The sequence below is a fragment of the Amblyomma mixtum genome, chromosome 2 (assembly GCF_055824585.1).
Source record: "Amblyomma mixtum isolate Tamu chromosome 2, ASM5582458v1, whole genome shotgun sequence".
Lineage (NCBI taxonomy): Eukaryota > Metazoa > Arthropoda > Arachnida > Ixodida > Ixodidae > Amblyomma > Amblyomma mixtum.
The window spans coordinates 12,365,004-12,392,136 of record NC_143013.1 but is presented as its reverse complement, the minus strand read 5'-3'; the positions used below and the strand labels follow the sequence as shown (position 1 = coordinate 12,392,136).

Below are 27,133 nucleotides of genomic sequence, written 5' to 3'. Positions count from 1 at the left end.
TCGTGGCCTTCGAGCAACGAAGCCATCTTCGTAGGAGGATAATGTAATAAAAGTGGAGAAACATGAAGTAAGTCGTTATCGGCGGCAGAACACGGTTTTATCAGATGAAGCGTACGGGCACTAAGGAAAAGCCTACAATGAAAAATTCGAAGTAAAGTTTTTCTGAATGTGATAGAAGCAATGGAGGCAAGGATGACTTGAAAGGAAAGGGGAAAAATAGGGAAAAAAAGACACACATAAAAAAAGTTGTGCATGATAAAACACACCCAGAGGATAGTTGAACAGCGTCTGTGCAAGCATGGTGCTACGAAACAAAACATGCAGCATTAGTAACATATAATTTTTTCTGTGCGCTTAAGGCATCAGTGATGAAATATTCACAGTGTGTTTGTCACATTTTTCTGCATGACAGTCCATTTTCTTTGAATGCAAAGCACAAAAAAATTAACAGCTGACAAAAAGAAACAGCTGACAACACTATATGGTGGGCTGAGCTCTGTGCCAAGAGTAATTTCACAATATCCTTTGTAGCTTGGGCATAGAACAAAGTGCAAAGCAAGGAATCAGCAAAGTAAGTCTCAAGAAAGACAGATTCAGTAAGAAATTAGGACAAGCACATCAGTTAATAAAAACAAAGAGTTAGGCAAAAATGGTGAGCATAAGCCTTCACCTATTCAAACTTTATTCCCATTTCTTTGATCAGGGGTGCATCAGTGACAACCCCTTGCTGGACCAAGCTTGCAACAATAGCCTGATTCTCCAGGTTTCCTTCCAAGAGGTTCCTAATTGCCAAGATGGCATGCTGTATGATGACTGTAAACAGGAACATTAAGGATGAAAACAATGGCTTGTCATCAAGGCTAACGAAGCCATACGTGCAATTACAAGTGCATGGTGGCAGCATGGGAAGACAAGCAAGCTAACGCTCAGAAAAAACAAGGCCACAAGAATGAAATAGGGACACACAAATACGGGCAACAATAGCAGCTAGTGTTTTTGTGCCTATCTCTCGTCTTTACATACTTGTTCTTACTTAGCGCTAATTAGCACGTCTCCCCATTTAACTGAGAACAAACAAGCCCAGCTTTCTGCTTAGTGCTCAGTGGTGCACAGCACAGAAATAAATTTTCAAAACTTGTCATGGGAAACCTAGAACATCTATTACTGCAAATTATTTGCCTGAACCCTCCCTCCTTTCAATGTAGGATACTTTTGGAAGATATATAGTAAGGCAAAAACAAAAAAAAGCTGAGACTGTTTTCTGGAAATGTCATTACCAATAAAGATACTGTGTTGGTTTGAATAATGTAAGTGCCAAGAATACATGTCCCGTTCTAACATATTTGATGTCACTGGTAAAAGGAACAGCACACGGGCGCAGCTGGCATTCTTATCCTTTTTCCTGGTGGGCACACAGCCTTTGATCAAAACTACCACATCTAAGGTACAATATATTTACTAATAATTCTTCATTTATATATTACTCATTCACATACCTACAGCATCCATCATTTTGGCACTATTAGTAGGGGCACAGGGATAGAAGTATCCAAGTCAAACCTAAACATACTGAACACAGATAAAAAGGATTATTGGCTACATAAAACTCTTACAAAATATTTTTCATAAATACATGCAATTTTTACTTCATGTATCGAACGCGGTTGGACGTAAAACCGATATACCGCCACTGTGGCTCAGTCGTTAGAGCGCTCGGCTACTGAGCCGGAGTACCCGGGTTCGAACCCGACCGCGGCGGCAGCTTTTCGATGGAGCGAAGTGCAGAAGGGGCCCGTGTGCTCTGCGATGTCAGTGCAGGATATCAGTGCACGTCAAAGATCCCCAGGTGGTCGCAATTATTCTGGAGCCCTCCACTATGGCACCTCTTCCTTCCTTTCTTCTGTCAGTCCCTTCTTTATCCCTTCCCTTATGGCACGGTTCAGGTGTCCACCGAGATATGTGAGACAGATACTGCGCCATTTCCTTTCCCAAAAAACCAATTATTATTATTAAAAAACGATACATCGAACTTTCAACGCTAAGCGGCAGGCTTCACCGCACTACACTAAAGTGGGCTTTACATTACACAAGTGGCTGCTGGTGGCGCGGCAAGCGTTCGCGCCATGGTATTTCGCATTAAGGAGCCTAGATACCCCTTTCTCGCACGCGCCAACGCCACGGAAAACACAATTCGTGGAGGGTTAACAGAAAGGCCAAGCAGTGGGTAAGCATTCGCACCTCTTGTTCCCATCAACAGTGTTCCGGCAACCGCGGCGAGTACAGTTGCAGATTTCCAGTAGCTGTCCGGCAGTGCAGCTGTCCAACTCAAGTCGGCTGACACGGAGGTGGCAAAAACAACGGTAGCTTTCATTTCTGATGTCTTTTCCCACGCGACATTGCTGTATTACGGAGAAGCCACCGTACCTGGCGTTGGGCCTGCAGCTGCTGCGTGTTGGTGGTGCTGTGCGGGTAAGCCCCCTTAACTGACATCTGGCAATCTGTTCTTTGCGGCAGAACCGGCCCTCAACTTTGGAAAAAGTTTCTCCCTGCTGTCAAGTAAGGGTCTTCTGAGTTCCCCCACTGACTAAACTGCGTTGCTCATGCGTTCGTTTCTCGCAAAATTTTACGTTAGGAGTTTCAGCTTATTCAAATTTTAATCAGTTTGCTATAACGAAGGTTGACTGCAAACATTGCATAATATAAAGATTGCTCCATCTAAACCACAAAATCCTGACCTTTAACTATCTGTCAGTTTCTGTCATAGTCGTCCAAGAGCTGAAAGTGAGGCTGCTATGCAACTAACAAATGCTGGAAATGACCTTATGAGAAGCCATGAATTTTGTGTCAAATCTATCTGCTGACAAGCAGCTCGAAATCTTATTATCACTGTCCAACACACTTTCCACTGCTTCTACAATCTATTTTACTCTTCATATCACCGCATGTCCATAACCAATCTCTAGTCTGATAAAGTTCAAAAGTGCACTTTTTACTAGCTTATTAAGATATCATCAAATCTGCCATTCAGAATACAGCTTTAGCTACTTTGCATTAACACAAAAATAATAACTGGCTATGTACAGTGAGTGCAAGGTCTAGTGTCAGCAGCCTGCTACACTGACACTAGACCTTGCATTTAACAAGTGACCAATGTATTACTGATTACAAATGAAATAGTTTATGGTTTATGGGGGTTCAACGTCCCAAAGTGACTCAGGCTATGAGGGACACTATAGTGAAGGGCTCCGGAAATTTTGACCATCTGGGGTTCTTCAACATGCACTCACATCGCACAGTACACGAGCCTCTAGAATTTCATCTTCATGAAAATTCGACCGCAGCAGCCAGGATCGAACCCGCGTCTTTCAGGCCAGCAGCCGAGCACCATAACCACTGAGCCACTGCGGCGGCCATTACAAATGAAATCACTTATTACCTAACATTAAGAGTGAATTCGAAATGAAAGATGCATCATTAATTCCACAATGCAAATACTCCAAATGCAAACATACTAAGCACCGTCTTACCATGTGCAGGCTCGTTGTTGATGCCATCATCATCATCCTGACTAAACCACTGCAGGAGAAAAGCCCTTCCCATATCGCTCCAATTAAACCAGTCTTGTGCTAGCTGTGGCCATCTTATCGGCAAACAGCCTAATCTCATCCACCACTTAACTTTCTGCCGCCCCCTTGTATGCTAGCTTTCTCTTGGAATCCAGTCCATTGCCCTTAAAGAACATTGGTTATATTGCTTTCGCACTAAATGCCCTGCCCATGCCCATTTCTTCTTCTTGATTGCGGCTAGGATGTCATTAACTCAAGCTTGTTCCCTGACCTACTTCTTCCTGCCTCTTAACATTAAACTCATCACTTTTCTTTTCATAGCTCGCTGCAGTGTCCTCAATTCAAGCTGAACCCTTTTTGTTAGCCTCTACCTTTCTGCCCCATAGGTGAGTACTGGTAATATGCAGCTCTTATGTACTTTTCTCTTGAGGGATACTGGCAAACTGCCATACATGATTTGAGAGTAGCTGCCAAATGCGTTGCATCCCATTCTTATTCTTCTGGTGATTTCACTTTTCTGGTCTGGATCTTCGGTCACTACCTGCCCTAAGCAGATGTATTCCCTTACCAGTTCCAGTGCTTGGCTACCTATTGTAAACTGCTGTTCCCCTGCAGGACTGTTGAACAGCACTTTAGTTTTCTGCATATTAATTTTTAGACCTTAAATTCCGTTTTTCCCGTTTGTGTTACTAATCATGCTTAGCTATTCGTCCCTTGAGTTACTTGGCAAGGTAATGTCATCAACAAATCGCAGATTACTAAGGCATTCTCCATTAACTCTTATCCCCAACCATTCCCAATCCAAATCTCTGAATACTTCCTGTAAACATGCAGTGAATAGTAATGGAGAGATCCTGTCTCTCTGCCTGACACCCTTCCTTATTTGGATTTTATTATTTTCTTTATGGAGGGCCATGGTGGCTATGCAACCGCTATAGGTATCGTCCAGTACTTTTACATATGGGTCTTCTAACCACTAATTCTGTAATGCCTGCATGACTGCTGATGTTTCGATGGAGTCAAATGCTTTCCCATAATCTATGAAGGCTATTTATATAGAGGTTGGTTATACTAATCTGCTCATTTTTCTATTACCTGGTTAAGGGTGTGGATACAGTTAATTGTTGAGTAGCCTTTATCAAAGCCTACTAGGTACTTTGGTTCATTCAAGTGTAAGGTTCTCCTGAAGGCACCTTGTAGGCAACGCACAGTAATATGATCGGTCTGTAATTTTTCAAGTCCTTGATGTCGCCTTTCTTACTGCCAAAACATGAAAATTTATTCCTTTTATATATTTGATGGAACATTCAAAAAAGCAATACCTTAAAATATAAATAACAAAACAAGCAAAGCCAGGCCATATCTATATTTCAATGTACAGCTTTTTGCAATGCGGCCTGGCAGATCCTATATACATTCACGTTTTCTTGAATCAGTAAAAAAACGTCACTTGGCAGGACAGCCCTAGTTTTTCCTTACTTTTTTCATATCCTTTGCTTCATATACCATTCGGCCTCCCCCTGCAGTCGTACTACACTGTTGTGCCACCTGTGGCTGGGAGTGGCGTATTCCAATTCATCGCAATGGCAGACTCTCCAGCGTGTGAGCAGTGCGGTTGCGATGAAACGATTGGCCACCACCTCTGTGATTGCCCTCATTTTGAGCAAGAGCGCGGTTTTCTAACTGCTACTCTGTACCGCTTGGACTTGCGTCCTCTAAGAGAGTCTAATGTTCTGGGGCCTTGGACACAACCTTCCTCACAAAAGAAAGCGGTAAAAGCGCTCCTGAGATTCTTAAAGGACTCGGGGTTGTATTCCCGTCTATAATCTTTAAGTTTTTAGTGTGCGCCCTCTATCCCCGTGACATAGTGGTTGATGGACACTTGAAAAACTCATTTCATTGCCGCTCTTTTTCATTTTTTCCCCTTCGCTCCCCTCCCCAAGTGTAGGGTAGCCTACTGGGCATCGCCTGGTTAGCCTCCCTGACTTTCCGTCCATTTCTCTCTCTCTTCATATCCTTTCATGTGGGTTCATGTTGCAACATCATGAACATGAACACCATCCCTCCCCTGCATGCCCCAAACCACATGCTGATCAATAACATTCTCTTTTCACCTATCACATTGCCATCCATGCCCCTCAAGCCCAATGCGGTGGGCCAGGCTAGCCTCAGGCCAGCCGATGGGTCAGTTGGCTTTGATGCCTTTGGCACAGGATATCCTTGATGCTTAACGCTGTACCACAATAATGTTCTCTCTCTACCTCTCAAGAAAAAGTTCCAATTGGCCCAGTACAACACCATCATGCAATAGCTGATTCAAGGAATGCATCTCAGCATATAAATCACATTGATAATTACTGATTACTTACCTTTTTAATCTGCTCTCTAATTTTTGTTTTCTAAATTACCCCACTGCCAAGTATATACAGCCAATGGGTTGCAACATAGGAGAACAAAAGTCTATTTTTCTTGCGCTTTGGTGCACACGCAGAAACAGTTATCAACAGAAAAAGCATTGCAAAGTAGATTAATGTGGTTATGACTGGAATGACTGTCAAGCTGCCAAAAAGTTTGCAATTACAAAAGTTTGCAATTGCAATTACATGAAGCGTCATGCATCCACGGAAAAAGCCCAAACAATGTCTCCTCCAACACCTTATGATAAGAACATTTCATACAGAAGGATACAAGGGTTCTTGGCATCCAAATTGCAGACATCCAAAATAACAGGCATTCCTTCCAAGTTCCTAACCTAAAGAGAGGTGATATCATTACAAGATGTTAACTGAAATAACACCACTTACGAAAAAGTCAAACACAGAAGGAAAAATTAGAAGCATTCACTTCCAATCTGTCATAACATGCAGAATGCTATCATAACAAATCCATACAAGAAACAGAAATGAATCTACAAGCACAAAAAAAACGCTCACATGCGATTAGCCAAGTTTAGGTTGTGTTCTGCATATAGCACTGAGTTTTGCCCACATCGCTCTGCATCTGGCACCTTTGGATAAAAGTGTTTCAGTACCCCCGACCCAAAGCTCATCTGCTATCATAGAATGAGCTTTATGCAAAATGCATTTCTTCCGAAAGCTCTCATAGAGAAGTTCTCAGAACTGCATTGTTCATATAATATTTACTGTACACACCAAAGTGATACTGGTCACCTAAAACTTGCACGATCTTGGAGTGTTTATTAAATGCCCACTACTTTTGCATTTCATAAGCATACTGACTAGTTGCATCAGTCATACCAAGAAACTGTATGCCATCAGTGACCTGCATCCCGTCCCAAGAGGAAAGCACACAGCATTTATGACTGTATCGAAAATATTTTCTATATAAAATGCAGTAAAAGATGCAACACTGTGTCTTGTGAGTGGCCCAATGTAAAGGGCAGCGACGTTCAAACTAAATTGGACGTGTCAAAGCACAGTGTTGGTCAGCAGCTCTTCAATTAAGGTACTTGTAGCTGATAAAACAAAAAGCAGTTATTAATACACCTAGAAAGGAAGGAGGATGAGCAGTGGCATTCGCACAAGTTATAATTAAAATCATATTCAAATTCACCAGAAAAAAAGTAACCATGGTATGAGACAAAGGAAAAGAAAAGTAAAAGCTACTACATGTAACGAGAAAGGCTTTGTCTCTATGAAAGCAGAAATCAGGAATTCCCATCTAGCAGTTTTCAAAAGCTGCTGAAAAACCCCACAAGATTTGGCTTTTGTCACTTCAGGCTTGACATGCATGCAAAAAAAAGATGCTGATGAAATGCCCCTCATAGAAAATCAATGATGACTAGCTGTACAGTGAAACAGTTTGTTACAAGCAGTTGCAGTATGATTAGTCCTAAAACAAAGTGGGTAAAGGAAAAGCGCGGGTTGAGGCAGACACTGACTCAGACGGTTGGGAAACCGAATAAACCCAATTTGAGAACAGTTGGTGCAAATAATTACCAAGTCTTGGTGCTTCCTGTTCTGGTGACACATGTTACCAATTAGTTGAACAAGGTCTCGCTTGAATCCAAAGCTTGGGTGAACAGTGAGCTCAGAGGTGCCTTTGTCAACTTCACTGAAATCATCCAGGTGCTGTGCAGGAGTGAATGCGTTTTTTCCTGATTTGCCTAAAAGATGGACCATTTTCAAGACCTCTGAAAAAAAGATAATTAAAGTAACAATGTTGCACATGACACTCATTGCACAATTAATAAACAGTAGGGGCCACCTTTAACAATTAGTGGGTGGTCTGCAGTTCACATGATGTGTTTGATTTAACATACTTGAGGGTATTGGTGAGCAGCAAAATACAGAGAGAGACGTCCCCAGTTACAGTCGTGACCTACCAAACCAACCCCAGTGGCTCAGAGCCTAATATCTTAAAGGTGCACTGAAGAGGAATCTGAACTCGTCTTTTTGCCGTGGGAACTCGATCTACACATTCCAAGCATTCTTAGAAACTTTGACTTATTGCCCTGTGTGGCCGATTTCCCTAATTAAATCGAATTAACATCCGGCTCCCGCCTTTATTTTTTGAATTCTCCCCGTACGGTGGGCGGAGTCGACCAACATGTGGAGTGCCTTTCAGCCAGCTCCGTAGAGGCTTTTCTTTCGCTTTATTTTGTTTTTTAGGTTTCCATGAATAAATAGTTTCATTCCCAGATAATATAGCCGCAAAATAAGCCCACAGAAATAAAAATACGCGCAGACTATTTGCTTCTACGGATTACTATGTATTACTACGCCGATAGCAGAGCAGCAAGCCGCCACGGGACTGGGTGAAAAGCGCTCCACACGTTGGTCGACTCCACCCACCGTACGGGGGAGAATTAAAAAAAAGGCAAGAGCCGCACGTTAATCCGATTTAATTAGGGCAATCAGCCACACAGGGCAATAAATCGAAGTTTCTAAGAATGCTCGGCACGTGTAGATTGAGTTCCTGCGGCAAAAAGACGAGTTCAGATTCCTCTTCACTGCACCTTTAAGTCTGGAGCTAGTTGTTAAAAATTTCAAGAAGTAAAAAAATCAAGGTCACAAATAAAAAAATGTGATTGCTGGTCTCTTGTACAGAATTGAGCAACAGAGAAAGACATTCTCAGTGCAATTAGAACTGCTGCCTAGCTTCCACAAATATAAATGTTTGCCTTTATTTGAGACTAAATGTCTCCAAAACATAAGAAGAAGAATGGTCAGAATAAATGCAGCGTTGAATTAATAAGGAGCAACAAAATTGCGACATCCTGTCTGTCATGTTTCTGTGTCACCAAATTAGAAGTTTATTTTGATTGGAGTAAAAATGAATAGAGTAAAAATCCAAAAGAATAGTGTATATTAATAGAGCATTAATATGAAAAATACCTCAGTAACATATGTGATATTAATAGAGACATACCCAGTGCAGTCGCCAAAAGCTCAGCGCCATGAGAAAAGAAGCTTTGGAGCTTCTCGTTGGCAGAGGCCAGGCATAACACCTTCAAGAGCTTACAAATCTCGGAAAGCTCCTGCAAGATACGGACAGCAGGAAAATGTACAGAAACATCCAAGAAAAACTTACTGAATGTTTCAGGAGAAATTACTTTTTTCCCTTGTACAATTTCACAATGTTTATGTTAGCGAATATATAAATAGCAACTGTGCACAAATAAACAACTGTGTGCAAGCTCATTCGCGACCTGAAAGTCAATTTAAACAGTCTGCTGAAAAGATTTCTAATGGATGCTGCTAAACAGCATGAGAGTTTTACCGGGTCCCCGGTAGCCGTTGCCTCTGAGCACATTGTAATGGCTTTCACTCTTGCCAGTAGCTCCCTTTGCACGTGCTCTAGCAGAGGTAAGGAGATCGGAAGTGACACAGCCTCCGCTTGCACCTTTGTGAGCTGGTCAGCAGCGATATCTAGAAGTATGCACCTGCAATAAATTTCAGATGTGGAGCATTAGGGTCACTATTAGATGAGAATAGATGGTTTGCCGAATTTGGTTTAGATTCATCTTGAAAATCTAGGCAACAAAGAGATAAGTTCATGGGCAATACGTGTGTGCACATATGTGTGTAAGGGTGGTCCCATGTAAACTAACAGGCCCTTCTTCACATCCATCAGCTAAAAAAACGGAGGCTCAGTGTAATACAATGTGAAGCAGTCACCCTTTTGCCCTCAACCCCTCTCATTCCTTAAATCTGTTTATGAGCAATGGACACAGCATAAGCCCACAGTGTAGGGCACGCAAGTGTAAAGTGGTCTTTTTAGATGCGCGTCACCAACTCTGCCCAATTCATGGCACTCTTCACGCAGTCTTAGCTGTGAAAGGATTGTTGTGCAAGAATCGTGTCGCTGACACAAAATGACGTCGTCATCATGTGACCACCACCAGTGACATCCTCATCAATAACACAGAGCCTGATTGGTTACATTAATTGTTCACATGAATCCTTGATTTCCACATTACCCATTAACTGTCCAGGAGTTCCCTGACCCAATAAACTCCTTACACACACACAACCCTCATGACTCTTTTGGACGACATGGCACCTTTGCAGCTGACACTGAAGACTGTCTCTGACTACATAAATTCTTAAATTTTTCTTCATACATTCCTGGTTACTGCAATCAACGTACCTGCAGTGAGCAGACAACTTCAGGAATACTGGAACGATGTCGTCTTGCTGGAGCAGTCGTTCTAATATGAAAAGGCTGGAATAGAGCACGAGACATATCAAGAGCGGATGGATGCACAAAAGAACAGCAACTTTTCTACCATTAGTCCACCTATGGTCGTTGAGAGATAGACCTGCCTTCTTGCAGTCAGATGACCAGCTGCACAGTTGTACCATAACATCACCAGGCTAGACTCAGAAAGACTCAATTACTCTTTTTGTTCTCCCTGGACACTTCTTCTCCTGATAGCACATACTTATCTTGAAATCACAAAATGCAGAAGTCTTGCACAAATGTGAGGCATGTACAAGCTCCACATGTATTTAAGTACAAAAGTTAATGAAGCTGGAACAAATTCCTCAAGGTTTCCAGTCAAGGTAAAGGAGATTTTAAATCATTCAGCAGTACCAGGTTCTTCCAACACATAAGCATGATGCATGGCCGCTTGATTCATGGCGAAGCACTCGAAGCAGATGCTCTGACAGAAGTACGACGATTTCCTTCTTCTGTTTGTGGCACTAAGATGGTGCTGAGGTCGGAACTATCCCGCAGAAATTATTTTGATAGTTATATATGCAAGTCTTTAATACCGAGAGATTGAGAATCTAATAATAACCGATGTCCTCATTTTGTAATAAATGATAAAGGAAGTTAAAAAACAGCTGCTCTCGCCTTAAAGGAACACTGAGGACAAATTGAAGTTAGCCTGCACTGATAGATTATAGGTAGTAGTATTTTAAAAACAAAGACACTACTATAACTGAAGACGTAGCTTTTATAAGCTACAAAAGCTAAAACATGAAATGCAGGTATTGCCATCACAGCTGATTTAACAAGAAACCTGGAGTGCGTCAAGGCAATTTTCACATGCGAATTCCAGTGGCTAGGCTACGCAGCCATTCACTTGCAAATGATGATGATGGAGCTCTTTCGGCCTGTCACTACTGTAAAATACTGATCAAGTGCCCACCTAAAATTTGAAGATAATCATGAAATACTGGAGGTCAGCGCTTGCTAGGTCCAAGTGTGAAATTCAAAATGGACACATGATGGAGTGGGTCCTTGCTTGGTCCGACAACCTATCATTAAATTCAAGCTGGCGACCGCGGTGGTGGGGGCATAAACACAGAAAATGCCAGAGGAAGGATTCTAACTGTTTATTAGAAGACATGAAAAACTGGTATATCATCTGAATGAGCCCGCTGACACGTTCACCCCTCCATCTGCGATAAGCGTCCCGGAGATACCGAACACCAGGCACTTAAATTTGTCTTTGTTTTGTTTTTGAGCTTCTCCCGGCCATGGGGCTAATCGCATGGGTACTTGCTCAGTTTTTTAGGAAAATTCAGTCTTAAGAAAAATAGTTTAGTTTAGTTTAGTTTTATGGGGTTTAACGTCCCAAAGCGACTAAGGCTATGAGAGACGCCGTAGTGGAGGGCTTCGGAAATTTTCGACCACCTGGGGTTCTTTAACGTGCACTGGGGGGGTGCTTATTTGTGCATCGGCGGATGCTCGGTATTTTGCAGTAGCTTGAACTGACCAGTGGGAAAATTTTTTGATTCAATTTTCTAAACAAGAAGTCTTTTGCTGCAGAACAAACATCAACATAGCCATAACTACATAGCTACAGCTCTGTAGCTAACATAGCTACAGAATCACTTTTACTTGGATCAGAATTAGAAAATATTGTCCCCAGAGTCTTTTAATGTGGAGTGCGGACAACCAATGTTCCCTCAGGGTAAAAGAGCGAATTACAAGAGAAGGCAAATGCAGCAGGGGACGGTAGAGAGTAAGGGAATAGGTTGACCACAGCTGGCACAAGGCATGGTTAATTAGAGGTCACTGGGAGAGGTCTTTATCCTGCAGGAGACGCACTCGGGCTGTTGGTGGTGGTGATGATCACAATGACAGTGATTCTAGCCCTCGTGTGCAATGTCAGAAACAGTGCCACCTGCTTTAAGAATACTAGGTCTACCATAGAAAGAGCATAAAGAATATAAATTCCATCATTACTTTAACTGCCAGACAAGGTAGACGACCAGCCTCGCGTAAAATCACCTGAAGACAGCGTTTTTGAACAGCCAGACTCACCTCCATTCAGATTCGATGTTGATCACCATGTCTGCAAGGCTCTCGATTGCACCCACAGAGCCTGCCAACTTCAGGAAATGCTCAATGTGGTCCGGTAAAAGGCAGTTGTACAAAACCATGCTGCTGTACTGTCGCACTTTGGCATCGGGACTCTTAAGAAGCTCCGTGCACCTGTGGTGAGAATGCAGGGTAATGCCGGAACAGAAATAACCAAAAACTTCAGTGCCCCTTTTCCCACGCCCAGCTAGCTTAGTACAGCCCTCGACAATCTTGCCTAGGGCACTCTAAACGGCGTGTTCAGTTGCCACCTATAAATGAGGCAAATACACTACGCAGCGCGCCTTCCAGGTGCTCTAGACACATGTGTGACCACTGTGCATATATCTATCTCTTGATAAGGAGCAATACCGTCCACATGGTCTCTTGCTAAAAGTTCATAATAAGATAGAAAACTCACATACCATACAGTGTGTTAGATTATCAAATGAACTGTTTTAACCCACAAAGCTTGGTAGGTTGTCACATTTATAGTAAACTGAATGCTAAAAACTTTGCACATCTTGTGTAGTTCTAAAGGATGTGGGGGATTCCCCCATATCTGCAGAGAATTCAAACATATTATCAGATCAAGAGGAAGCAAAAAATTTAAAACTGGTTTTGAAGAAAGGAAATGACGGAGCAACTGTCTCACATATCTCGGTGAACACCCGAACAGCGCCATAAGGGAAGAAATGATGGGAGGAGTGAAAGAAGAAAAGAAAGAAGGGAGGAAGAGGTGCCAGAAACCTCCGGTATTACTTCGACCATCTGGCGATCTTTAACGTGCACTGACATCGCACAGCACACGAGCACTTTTTGCGTCATGCACTTTATTGTGCCCATAGCACCCACCACAGGCAACAAAATACAAGTTGAGCACCCTTACATTTTAGCTTCCTCTGCCACCAGTAGCTTAAACACAAAGCTTCCAGCCGATGGATCACTGCATACGAGGTTTCCAAGGCATTGTAAGCTGCACCGAAGACCAACCACACACTCTGTAAAAAAGAAAAAAAATAGCAATGGATTACTACATGGAAACCTGATTAAAGAACAGATGCTAAACAAAAGTCAGTGAAAAGTCCAGACAGGCGCTTAACAAACCTCGAACTACCAGAATTAATGACCTCTACACCTGCCGCTGAAGACACAAAAAGGCATAGGCAAAGATACTGGGTAAAAGCAAAATCATAATGATGCTGTATGTTTTGGAAATAGTATTATACCAAAAAGAGAGGCAGAGCATACTTCAGTAAGGCTTGTGAATTAGTCTTTTCAAAGTAGAATGCATTTCCAACTCATTTCTCTAAATATAATGCTCATGTGTATGCTTATCTACATCCTCCAAGGCTTCAGTTGAGAAGTACTTGGGATGTAGCACTTGCTCATGCTTTCTTGCTCTTTCTGAAGAATCTTGTTATGCCTCCATAAGGCATCAAAGCTCTCCTGTGGGTTGCTCTGTGTGGCTTCACAGTTATTCTGGTAGTTTTGTGCTCAAGTATTTGGTTTAGGTCCTAAAGCTACTCAGGCTAAGAGGGATCCCATAGTGGAGAGATCCGGATAATTTCAACCAGCTGGGGTTCTTTAACATGCACTGACATCGCACAGTACACGAGCCTATAGCACGTCACGTCCATTGAAATGCGATTGCTGCGGCTGGGATCGAACCTGCATCTTTCGGGTCAGCAGCCGACCACCATAACTGCTGAGCCACCGCAGCAGCCTCAAGTACTTGATAAATACTAACACTTGAGACCTACTCCCAATAAGATGGAGTACATTTTTCCTTCCCATCTCCGAGTTTGCTCATGCAACAATTTTTATTCATATCATCCTTTTATCCACACAAAACCTGATAGCCCTCTTATGTGCAATGAGTGAGAGATAGCATATTTTATTCCATGCACACTCTTGTTCCAAATATACATAATGTAATGAAATGATGTAAATAGCCATCAGAAGCAAAGCTAATGCAATAAGACCTTTCATCAAAGTTTTATGCTAGCATGCTTTCTAACTGCAGCAGATATGGACAGATCTAAACTATGATAGGCTCACAGATGTCAAGTAATTTAATGAAACGATGCTACTAAAAGAGAGACTGTATAGCACATACACTGAACACACCTTAGCCTTGCACAACTGCATAATGTGGTTTCCTGCAGACTTTTGCACAAAGCACTGCTTTACAAACAAATGTCACTGATGAAGCTGTGCATTTTGCCATTAAGAAATACTCTTACATGTCTTTCAGAGAAAATTCTTGAGTACAGAGCTTATCCCATTAGAAACTTACTCATTCAGGACGCAATATTTGGAATTTTCAACTTTATCAAAAAAAAAATTGTTATATCTGAAATTTTAGTCTTAAGAATCGGTCAAAAACCCATATTCTACAGCAATCCAGATAGTTTGGTTGTATAATGGTTACCTGAAACAACTACCTTATTTAGAAACTATCCACGTTAGTGATCTAGGTGCACATCAGCAGTATATAGGTGCGCACTAAAAGTGCAACAGTTCAATGTTAAAATAAATCAAGTCTTATTACGTGCCACTATTTCACAAAGTCCAGGCGACAGTAGCAGGTAGGCCTGTACTAGTCACACTCTTTATTAGAAAAGACCTTACCATAGATATAGAAATTTCAAACCTTACGCAGGTGAAGAAGAAAACACTGCTACTCTAGTAATCCACGATAGGCTTGCTTGGTTGCCTTCCAGCCGTTTTTGTTTAGTTTTGTTTATCAAAAGCTTTCCTTTTGTTAGCATTCTCGTTTCAAACTAGCAGCAAACATGTTATAGCTGTCACATTTATAACCAGCCGTTGACAAAGGACAGTAATAATCACATTAAAGGTTACAAACCAGCATGAGACACATCCTTCGTGTGAAGTTCACAAAGACCTTTCACCAGGGCCTCCAAATTTTGCATGAGTGCTCCATTGCTGAAATAGACAGCGTGGTATTAGTCATGCTGTGGTCCTACAAGCTTAAATGCAGCAAAATAAAGAGCTTCATTTTATTGTTTCAGTCGGACATGTTGTATAGATGTGTGCCTGAAAACCTTAGCTTTTTGTCACCATTGTTTCAGCATCAACTTTCCGAGTTCTCTTGAGAGAATCTAACACAGATCGAGGTCACTTTCCAGGCCATGTCAGCACATTGAAGGGCTGAAACTACATAGGATGGCCCCCTTTACCCCCAACAACCTGTGAGAATGAAGTTTATTCATTGTGGTATGAAGAATGCTTCCACTGTGTGGGTTTAGAACAAAGAAACCCCATTAAAACATGAACCACCAGCAATACCCTGCTCCTCAGTTACATGATAACCCAGAGCCAATCAATACAAAATCGCAGATTTCTAAATAGGATGGAAGCATCTATACAGACGCAAAATCTCTGCATCAGCACATTTCCTTTATATATATGTATCAAGACTTTAGCATGGGATAAGACTGCGACTGAGAATCAGATGCATTTGGTTACAAGTCAGACAATCAGGCAATTTACATTAACTTGAAAGCATAAACTTGACAGAATGCAAGCTGTCTTCTTTTTCAGGGAGAGTGTGATAATTTTGAAGAAGAGAGCAGGTGTTGCTTGTTTTCTTCTCAAAGTTAGCTCTTTATTGTTAATAATCAACTCTACCCCCACTCTGTACAGTTCATGTAGCGCCACGAAAGGTGGTACGAGAAAGAAGCAGTGTGCAAATCAAGGAAATTATAGAGAGTACCTGATGGCAGCAGCAGCATTTTCGGAAGAACCAGCAAATGCATTTCGCAAGAAGCGAAAGAGCTCAGCTACAGCTTCCCACTCTACAGCCTCCCAAGAAGATGCCAGCGTCCTGGAAATGGCTTCCATCGAATCCCATGTTTCAGTGGGCACGGGCTGTCCGCTGCAAGTGTGGAAGGGCAACACTGGAGCTATACTCACCTGCTTGAAAAACAGCGCTGCAAGCACTGGCTTTAGTGCCATCAGCAGACGAGAGATATTGTTACTAGTCGTGTAAAACAGCGTTTTTTTTTTTGTACTGTTTTATCATGCATATGTAGCGAATGGCAGAGGTACTTGCTTGCCTTTCCTAAAATGTACCAACACCTACTGTCAGCTGGCAAGTGGTTACGTACAGAAACATGGGGAGGAAAACTGATGTGCCGTCTGTTGCTAAGAATGTGAAATGCTCACAAAATCAAATTTTTTAAAAGAAAACAAGATAAGCAGTAAGTGTTTAACCTTCTTAGCAGAGGGCAGCACTGTATATGTTATATTGTGGAAATAAAGTTTTCATTTCAGTACCCCTGTATATCACTTTTTTACTTTATTTGTGCTGCAGCAAGGCTGAAAACTAAATGCGGAACTGTGAATTTGTCACTGATAGCCACCTCTACGCCAGAAATTTGGGAAGGAAAGCACCCATGCTCACCATTGTCAATGATGCAATAACTGACAAATTTACAAGCAGTGCCACTAAACTGGCGCCACAAAAAAAGGTACATTCAAAAACAGCTAATGAGGTTTAATTTCTGCTCCTGAACACTGACGGCAAATCCGAATGTTGCTACGTCAAAGGCAGAGAGCAGCGGATTGGTGGCACCACTCAAAGAATTAATGGACCAATTCCACCCCCGTCACTGCAAACGTGCAAAAGCTTGCATGGCAGCCACAATGCCCATAGTTTCCACTAGTCTAGTGCTGCTTTTAAAGGGCAACTCCGGGGTTTTTTGAACATATTCAGTTGATAATTACATCTCATTTTGCAGAGTCCCCTCTCACTGGTATAAAAAGCCACTTTTCAGAATACCGAGTACAAGTGCCATCAAAAAGCAAAAACAAGGAAGCTGAAACAGATACTGGGTTTCGACCAAACTATGACTGTCACGACAGACCAACCTATGACGTCACTGACAAAATCTAACGTGTGCACGCTTATTGGCTAAACTCGCAACTGTAAGTGACACTTTGGGTCATTATTTGTCTTAAATGACCAAAACCAAGCACTAAATTTTGTCCTTCAGCAAATGCAGAGAGGATTTTGATGGCTACGCATCCAGTGATGTCACACACACAGCTTTGGAAATAGAAATTACCCCAAATAAGACCACACAATTAAAAATTTTCAAATTAATTTGTGCTGCAGCAAAACATTGCCCCGCTGCGAAATTTGGCACAAAGGACCAGAAAACTGAGGAGAACGCAGTGGGAAAGTTTCAGTCAAATCCAAAGTGGTAGAAAATATGCTGCAGTTGCTCTTTAAGCTTGAACCAGCCTTCACATAGCGCCCAATCTATCCACAGTGCGGCTCATTTCTCATTCGGCGGTTGAATTTCTTTGGAGGAGAAATTCTAGAGGCCCGTGTACTGTGCGATGTCAGTGCACGTTAAAGAACCCCAGGTGGTAGAAATTTCTGAACCCCTTTCACTACGGCGTCTCTCATAGCCTTAGTCGCTTTGGGACGTTAAACCCCATAAACCAAACCATAAGAGGGTTTTGCCTATCGCCGCTTTTCCTTGTATACTCAGAGGTGGAAATTTCAAAAAGATTGTGCATTGGAGGAGCACTGAAAGAGGCTCTCAATAAATGTGAGGTATTTCAGGGATGTTAAAGGATGCCACTTCACGAATATCCTCCAGCAAGAATTTTTTTTATGAGTTTTGTAGAAGCCGAGTTATCTGAAGTTAAAATTTAAATACCAGTGTCTTCAACCTTTTCCCTCTCCCCTTATCACTTTTAGCAAGCTAAAAATGTCTGCACTCCTTCACCAGCCCCCCCCCCCCGCTGATGCGTGCGGGAATTTCCCTCGCGGCATAGCTTCCCGATCTACCAAAACGACGCTGCTAAGTGGCCGCGGCCATGGTAACTGCATGACACCTGAAAGAATAGCCATCTCCGAAGAGAATTACACAGGAGCATGTGATGAAGGAGGGTGCGAGCATGAAAAAGTTGCTGGAAAGGACTCTCCAACTTTCGCACACGACTGTGGGTTCTCTCTTGCGTGTACAAGTGCATTATTTGGCTCAGGTGTTCGTGACGAGAGCCTCTAGCGATGAAGCGAGATTATGCACCCTCCTTAGAAGGTGTTTCAGAGCTCCTTTAAGAAATTCGAGGGCCACTCAGTTAACGCCAATTGTTTAGCTCTTTCTGGCTATGTTGAAGCTTGTTCAGCAGTAAAAGATGCATTTATTACAGAGAACATTGGACTTGAAAATAGTTTTTTTTGGCCAATCGATTGCAACCTGTGAAATCAACAAAGAAGGGGACTCCATGATTTGCAAGTGAATAATGCAGGGGTTCAACCTTGCCTCAGATATCCACACACTAAATGAAACTGCAGATATTACTGCAGTTTGCTTGTAAAAGTGGCTGGTGGTAACGATATATTTATTTGTCTTTTATAGCTTTTAAAATCCCATTTTTTTGCAAAAGTACTAGCCTCCTTTTAATCAGAATATGGTAAACTAGCAATACAGGTCAACTTACAATTTTTCCTCAGCGTCCCTTTAAAGATAAGCCTTAAAACATGTCGCTTTTGTGCAATGACAAACGAAAATGACATCGTAGATCATCTCTTCCACTGAAGTTTCATTTGAAGAAAAAACTGTACCCCATAAACCTGCATTTGAAGCCATATTTTCTAACCAGCAACAATGCAGTTAAAAAGTATGGTGCCATCATTCTACATAACACACACAAAAGAAAAAGACACCACAACTAAGAATAAACTGCCAACAGTGGAATACCAAAAAAGTTGTTTCCGTTTATTCATGAACACACCAAAGGATATATAAAAATAACATTTGGTTTCATTTACAAAGTCAAAAACACGCTGTGAAAAGTGAGCACCACAAATGAAAGTTGGCAGTGTGGAATCATACACACAGCAGTGTCATGTTCTCTTTTTGAAAGCCCAGCTTTCGCACTGCACACACGCTGTGGTTTACGTTCTAAATGAAGTACATACGAGGGGAGCCCTTAAATGTATGCGAAAAACCGTACAGCCTCCTCTTGCAAAGACTGGCGTGTCAAAGTCGGGATATTGCCAAGGGCTAAAACTGAGCACTTGGGGCAAGTCAGCACGAGCTGCAGACAGCAAATGCCTTGTAAAAAAACTGGCCACGCAGCTCCTGAATTCATAACTTTTACAAATCCACAGATCAAGCACGGTAGTGGCACCTCCAAGAGTAACTGCTTGTACTCTGAACAAGAAGCAACTCACCCCAAAGGCATTAATAAAACCGAATGCAAACTGATCACAAAAAAAGGTGAGCCACATAACAGGGCTAAAATGGTCACTCGAAAAGCTGCTCACGAAAAGAGGTTTGCCTTTCCTCAAAAATCTGCTGAGAGCACTGCTACCTACCATAACTGTAGGAAAAAGAAAATTGTATCCTTTCACTAAAGAAACAAAATGCTACAGAGTGGAATGCACAAATGAAAATGTTCTTGAAAGTTCTTGACAAAAACCTTTGTGTCCGATTAAATAAACCGAGCCTAGCAGCCTTTTAAAAACAAGAGCTTTTGTGTGACCTAAATGGGTGTATAATGTAAAGTGCCCGGCATGCTTGCATTGTACCTTGAGCAAATGGTACCTTTAAAAGCCCCAACTAAACACACAGAGTCACGATACAAACCGCAAGAGGAACCCTTTAAAAGTAAGAAGAAAAAAGGGAATTTTGTCCCCTTTTTCAACAATACTGTATGATATAATACGGAACTTCTACAAACAAACTTGGCAAGAACGCAATAAATGAAAAAGGCTTGAGCTGGCATGAAAAATGACTGCTCCAGCTTCCACAGAACAAGGCATTTCAAACACTTGTTCCCCTTAGGCTTCACTGCATACTTTTAAAATGCAAAAAAAAAAAACTGCCGGTGAGGCTAAAAAATGCTGCTCAAAATTACATTTGCTGGCCGAACCCTTTTGGCAACTTTGTTCCCAATTTGGTTATACCTAGTGAGCAGCACAATTTACTCTGACTACTTCTGATATATGCATTTTTGCTGTAGAGGAGCTTCAACGCAGTGGAAGCCCACAGGCTGCAGAAATGCATTATCCCAGCTTGGCATTTGCTCCCACCGTGGAACTGACGCGGTGGTCCTCAACACGGACTACAAAAATGGCACATTGCTGGCAAGACAACTGGGTTACTTCGAAGTATGATGCTATGCATCAAAAGGGTGCACGGAAGGAAAGACGCACAGATACAGCAGTAAAGGCGTAGCTGTCAATGAGGCACAGTCAAGAGACAGCATGGACGGCTGAAAAAGTGCAAAAAACACACATCGCCAATCCAGGTGGCCAAATAATGGTAAAATGACTGCCATATGCAACTTGCAAGTTCTCTGCAAATTTGGAAAATGGCTTGCCAAAGGCTATGCTTTCTATAAAAAAAAATACACAGAAAGTTAGTAAGAGAAAGAATGTCCGGCGTAAAATGGAAATGGCAAGGAACGCCACAAACAAGCAGCTAAACGAAGAACGCCAACAGAGATGGACCTCTTCAATCGACAGAAACAATTAGCAAGACTTTGCATGAGAAGCATAGGTTAGCAAAAATAACTAGTGTAGAAAGAATCAAAGCATTATATGAAAGCCGACAGTTGTCTAAGTCAGTCCTTAATATGACCACTGCCTTCGAGTGAGCAGTAATGCAAAAACAGAAAGGCCAAGAAAAAAAAATCATGCACAGACAAGACCATAAACGGAACGGAAAAACAAAAACTTGTGCAAACGAACACATCCTATATATTACACTTGAAATTTGCGTCTCTGTGTGAGAACCAGACACTTTAAGTATTGGCATCACCAGTGAGCAATAAGATGGCTACATTGCCAAAAGGAACTACACTCATACACATCAAACAAAAACTCTCTGGCAAAGTATGCATCTTCAACCATCACCTGCAATCTACACAAGAAATTTCAAGACGACCATTCAAGGAATTTTATTTTTCCTCTTCTGGATGCTTCCTTACCGTTTAGCAAACATTTCTTGGAAATCGCTAATGACTGCAGTTGTTTTATCATACATTTTGTGCTGTTGAAAAATCTGCTAAATAAACCTTCCTTTGTCAAAAAACAAGCGATAACTGCTGTTCAGAACAACAGCTTATGACTAAAAGACAAGGGATTTTGAACACAAGCCACCGGAAATAAATTTTAAATAATATTAAAGAACCATTCCATTTACAATTTATGCCTTACGTAGGTGCTCCCACCAAACCAACCAATGCAGTACAGGTGATTCTTGAAGTCGCACACAGCAGGGGCAGGTGTTTTTAATTGCAGCATCTGCATTACACCCATCTAATGTACTATGCTGACTGATGAAAAAGCATGAAGCCAGACAGCATGTCAATGCAAATGGGCACACACCCAGATAAATAATGACTGCATAACAATGCTCCTCACAGTGAGGGCTGCTAAGTGGCAGTGCAAAAAAGTGAACAATGAATTGCACACGGAAGACCATTCATCAACCAGTGTGTCGTCAAACGTCCACGCAGATGAGACGTGAGGTGTCGATCCCAAAGGCAACAATCAACAACACTACACATCCTCGATGGTTCGAAAAGGCAACAAGTGCTGCGTCTGCACTGGACAAAAACAACAAAACTGATAAGGAAAACCTGCCACACATTACACAGTCAGCAGTTGGCAACAAGTGCAGGAGTGAGCAGGTGGCTCCACTTATTGCTCACCAGTTCTTCCAAATATAAAAAACAACTCCCACACACACAGCGAAGCCAGCGGCCGTGATGGCCAGTTTCGGTAAGTAGTTTGTGAGCACAGCCTCCCAGCCCCCGCGTTGGAGGACCCAGAAGCAGACACGGTCACGTAGAAAAGCCCACACCCAGGCGACCACCTGAAACTGCAAGCCTCCAATTGAGCACCGGACCGACTTCAAGATGAGGTCGCTGCAGAAGAAGAAGAATGTGACCAGCCTCTCACGACTGAAGCCGCCCTCAAAGAGTGCATCCATCAGCATGGTCAGGTTGTCCCGAGTGAGGCTGGACAGGTCCAGGGAGTCTGCCTCCTGCCTCACCCGCATGCGCTCGCGGCTCTGGGAGAAGCGGTCGGCCAGGGCACGCAGCTCGCGGCCCATGTTGCGGTACACCGGGTGCAGCGCCTCGGCTTCGGTGCGGCTGTGCGGAGTTCCGATGTCCTCCTCATCGATGGTGTGGCTGTACACCATATCCCCAATGGATTCGCCACCGGCTCTGGGGTCCATGGCGCCGGGTACTTGTTCCTGCGCCACCTGGTAGTCCACGAAAGTGCTGAGCAATACCCGACCTTCTTCCTGGGTTTCCTCGGGAGTGGGCGCACCGCGAAGCAAGGGAAGCGGAATGCTCATCTGCGTCTGCAGGGGCAGCAGAAGCGGTCGTTGCAGTGCACCGGTGGCAGTTGCTTGGTTTCCGTTGGCATCTGCAATCAACCAAGAGGCTTTGTCAGTACCCCACTCGCTGTGCAATTCCTGAACTCGGGCTGAATCATGTGACAATTTCATGCACAGCATATCACACAACTTTACAATGCACACATTCATTTCCATGCCAGCTTGCCCCTAGGAGAAAATGCAACTGCAGAATTCTCGGGTACCGTTATGTTCCTGAAAGAGGCAAAGATTTTTAAAAAGGTGTAACATTCTAAAAAAACCATTTGCTTTCTTACCACACACACAAAGCAAGGCACATTTAACCCATTGTTCGATACATGACACCCTTAGCCACTTATCCACCATAAAACCGTAACACCACCACAACAGTAGCATGCTAAAACATGCTTGGGTGGCCAAGCTTCCTTCTTACTACATGCATGTTAACTTATAAATGCATCCAAGAAACCACAATGCTCTAATGGTCCTGTCCAAATCAACAACACCATGAGGAAGTGGTTTTTACTAAAATGAGTGCAGTGCTGTGTAATCATTGCTGCAGACAAGTTTTTTTTCTCAACAATGCATTTGCATAGCACTGCACGAGCTTCCCACCCCTTCTACTAGCAATGATGAATCTATCATAGACTTAGAATGAAATAAGTAATTAAATTTTTGCAAAACAAAGGCTTTGCTGAACTTGCTAATCCTGCAAACAAATGCTCCCACATCAATATGCTTTTAAGCTATACTATTAGTACAGTCCTTTGTATGATGTCTGTAATCAGTAGATTATCTCCCTTCCATAGCTGCATTACAAGCATAATTAAATCAAAGAAAGAGAATAAATAAAAACAAGATGAAGCAAAACCTATAGCTGCTTCTTTTCTACCCTTGGGTACAGATATTCAATGAAGAAATTTTCCCCATTATTCACAGCTTTAATTTGTGCAAGATTCTAAGCGTACCTCTTTAGCTAGGAAAATGTTCATAAAAAAAATGCCTGGGAAAAATGAGTAAAAACAAAACTTAGAACAAAGCACACAACATAGAGATTCCAGCAGCCAAGAGAAACTATTGTTTAAAAACAGAAGGACAAATATAGAGGAACAAGAGAAATGCACATCCTGTTTCTCTATGCTTGTCCTACTGCTTTTAGAGCTAAGAAATCCCGTTCTTCAAGAAAACTACCCATCCACACCATAGGAACCTACAGGCCTCTGCTACCAGTCACAGTGAGTAGAAAGCGCTGCAGAACAGGCGCAAGAGACTTGATAAAGCTGCAAAGCAAAACGTGCACGCACAGGGAGTCCAGGAAAAAGAATGGCATGAAAGAGAGAAGCAGCCTCTTTGACATGCGTCTCTGTTGCAAAACATCCCACAATACGAAGCAACGGATGCGCGACTGACGGGGAGCAGCCTTTCGTGGAACTGCCAATGGAAAGCACACCACAGTGATTCTGAATCACTACCGCAAGCTGCGCTCCCTTTCCACCCAAACCTCTGCTTTTGGAATGTGCTCGCTAGCTTTCTCGGTAAACAATGGTGAAATCGCAAAGAAAGACGATTTTGCCCAGCTCTACATCATCTTAGCAAGAAAACGTGACAGTAACAGAACAGAGACCTGGTTTCACGTGAGAGATGGCAAATTCATTCCCAATATCAAAAAACTTTAAAAAATTAATTTAAAATTATTGAAAAATTTTAGCCATACAGGTCCTGAGCGTTGCCACACTCACGCAAGATGGGGACAGAGTATGGTAGAGAAGTCACTATTTATTTATCCCAGGGGAAATTTACTTAACAGTGACATTGTGCAAAACTGTCAATCACTGCATCACTTCCTGCATGGCAGCAAGCACATTGCCTTAAGATGTTGATCACAGCTATCACTTGGCACCTGCAGAAGCACCTGTATTATCACCTAACACTTCCTGTTAGCAACGATCCCCATAAAAAATTTGTACTGTGCCCATGTTTAAAAAACAAGAACTGCATGAAAAGGACAGGACAAGAGAAAAGAGGCACACAGGACCCCTGTTTAAGCTGGCACTAGCACTTATGCGCAACCAATGCATGTACAAAACTGAGTGACTTTATCATACTGGCAAAGCACAACTTCCAATGATAGTGGGAGTAGTTTTCAAGCTGGTGTCAAGAATATTCTGAACCAGAGACAGTATCCACATGAGATGCCTGCTTGGAACAATACAAGTCGTTTCCTTTCCTCTCGTCTATTTTGTGATCGCCCATTGTGAAACGGGGTTGAGTGGCGAAATATATCCCACAGGACTGAAATAAAAAAATTATTCAATGGCTCATAGTACAAATGCCCTTATAAATGACAAAGCGCTTGTGCAACTGAAATTAGAACCTTGATTATTTAGAACTCAATATTGAAGTGTTTATTAAACAGTGATAAGTGTAACAAATTCAGACATACTTTCTCACGACTCCCATCTTGCTGTACTGGACAACAGGCACTCGCATGAGCAGGTTGAATTTATACTTCCATGACAAGAACTAATATTCAGAGAAGCTTTGAAAAAAAAAAATAATAAAAAGCTAACGACTAACTCCATTAATTCAGTTAGAAAAAAAAAACGGCTAAAGTCAGTGTGTTAATATATACTCGAGATTTTTTTAGTGGACAATACGCAAAGCCTTCGGCAGGGGCAGCAATTAAATCAAAGAGTGCAGGAAATGCAGGCGCGACCCTACGTTTCTCTTTCCTTTTTCTAAATCTTGTTTGCTTCTCACCAACAGAACTGTCGATGGTACAGTAGACAAAGAACAAATTCATGGAAGAAAAGGGGCGCTCTCCAACGCAAGCTCGGCCACCTGTTCACCGCGACCTACCACCTCACTCGCTTAACGTGCATGCCCCTACAAGAACCCCCTCCCCCTTTCTCGGCCCTCCATAATGTGGACTACCGTAAGGCTACCCTGCCCCCTACTCCAACAAACAAACAACCATCCATACATACATCCGCCCCTCCAGAAAGAAAACCACCCTCGGCTCCAGAAATCTGGACAAAAGAACCATGCGCACCGCTTCCAAAGAAAAGCACGTGCCCCAACGACTACCCTCTCCCTCACTCCGTCGAACAGAACAAGCAAAAAAAAGTTAACAAAAGCACCCCAATATTGCCGCAGGCGAGGTGACGGAGCGCCGCGGTGGTGAGGATGAACGGTGGTAACCGAATGCGCGTCCACGCTTCCACGAACACGCTTGGCCCGATTGTTCCAAAATACGCAATGGGAAGAAGATACGGAAGGGCATGTTGCATCATGTCCGTGAAAGCGGCCCCGCGGGCCTCCCAATCCGCCCGCTACCCTCTCGCTATGCCTCCTCGCACTCCCGGGAACTCGATCGACCGTGAAATAACGCGCCGCCAGAGTAAAAGGTGCATGAACTGCGTGAACTCTGAAATGAACTGACTCACGTTGTAGTCGGCGACACTTCGTACAGCGCGATCGCCGGCTACAACTATGGACAATGCGCGGCCGCAACAGGTCGCGCGACAACGCACGCGCAGCGTGCCAAAGGGTTGGAGGCGCGCAGCGGTAAACAAAGCGGCAAGAATGCAGAATGCACGGACGTTTTCGTCCCTTTTAGGCGTGCATGCACAAGCACACTGCACGAACGTTAAGGTGCAAAGGGTGACGGCTCAAAATGACTAAAAAAAGCTATCGCTACAGCGAAATTTGGTGCCAGGTGCAGAAAGCGAAGGCATGTTAAGGGGTGCGGCTGCATATTCAGTCCGTGTGATCGAAATGTAGGCATGCAGGCAAATTGATGACAGTACGTACCGCCAGAGTTGGCACTGCTTGATGATGGAGAGGACTCGCCAGAAACTTCGACGAGTTTTTTTGCCATGCTTCTTTTGCAATTGTCTTTCGGGAGGAACAAGAACAAACACGCGCGCGAAGTTAGCAGTCGGGCAATAGAAAGGACTGCGCTAGGAGACGCACGCTGGCAATCGCCGCAGTAGCTGCACAACAAAAACAGGGGGGAGCCGTCTCGTCCGCTGGTGGTCGTAGCCAAGGTGGTGTATGAGTCATGCCCAGACCCGCAGCGGCTCCCGCGAAATCCGAAAAAACACGTCCAGTGTCCCCTAGCGCAGGTCAGAACAAAGCACCAACCTGGTCCGCAGGGCGGCTAGCTCTCCAAGGTGGTTCTGCAGCTGCGGTGCGAGCGAACAACTACGGCCCCTGTTAGTTTTCTGGTCGCCTGAAAACGTGTCCTCGCTCATGACACTGCTCGTCACCGAAAGTGCACTGCAACTTGACCAGACTTGCTTGCGCTGCTGCCCTCGCTCCCTTTCCACACCTTCCCTCTCCACAACCAACGTGCAGTGGCGTGGGGGGGCGCAGGGGGCATGCAAGATGACGCATGGCAACAAACAG

General features: G+C 43.1%; 1 protein-coding gene across 5 annotated transcripts; it reads right to left on the bottom strand.

Moving 5' to 3' along the window:
* Positions 1-639: 639 nt before the first annotated feature.
* LOC149358452 (ataxin-10) lies at positions 640-27,117 on the bottom strand. Of its 5 annotated transcripts, XM_089570517.1 has the most exons (12): positions 26,537-27,082; positions 22,086-22,773; positions 16,084-16,245; positions 15,214-15,293; positions 13,234-13,345; positions 12,309-12,479; positions 10,179-10,253; positions 9,309-9,471; positions 8,958-9,066; positions 7,526-7,719; positions 6,255-6,318; positions 640-813 (listed from the first exon to the last, which is right to left on the bottom strand). In XM_089570517.1, the coding sequence occupies exons 1-12, from the start codon at positions 26,601-26,603 to the stop codon at positions 671-673; spliced, it is 2,028 nt and encodes a 675-aa protein (XP_089426643.1). In that variant the 5' UTR covers positions 26,604-27,082; the 3' UTR covers positions 640-670. The 5 variants fall into 5 exon arrangements, with proteins under 5 accessions (XP_089426643.1, XP_089426639.1, XP_089426640.1 ...); XM_089570513.1 differs by lacking the exon at positions 22,086-22,773 and having other exon boundaries at positions 26,870-27,117; XM_089570514.1 differs by lacking the exons at positions 640-813; positions 6,255-6,318; positions 7,526-7,719; ... (5 more) ...; positions 15,214-15,293; positions 16,084-16,245 and having other exon boundaries at positions 19,085-22,773; positions 26,537-26,620; positions 26,870-27,069.
* Positions 27,118-27,133: the final 16 nt, after the last annotated feature.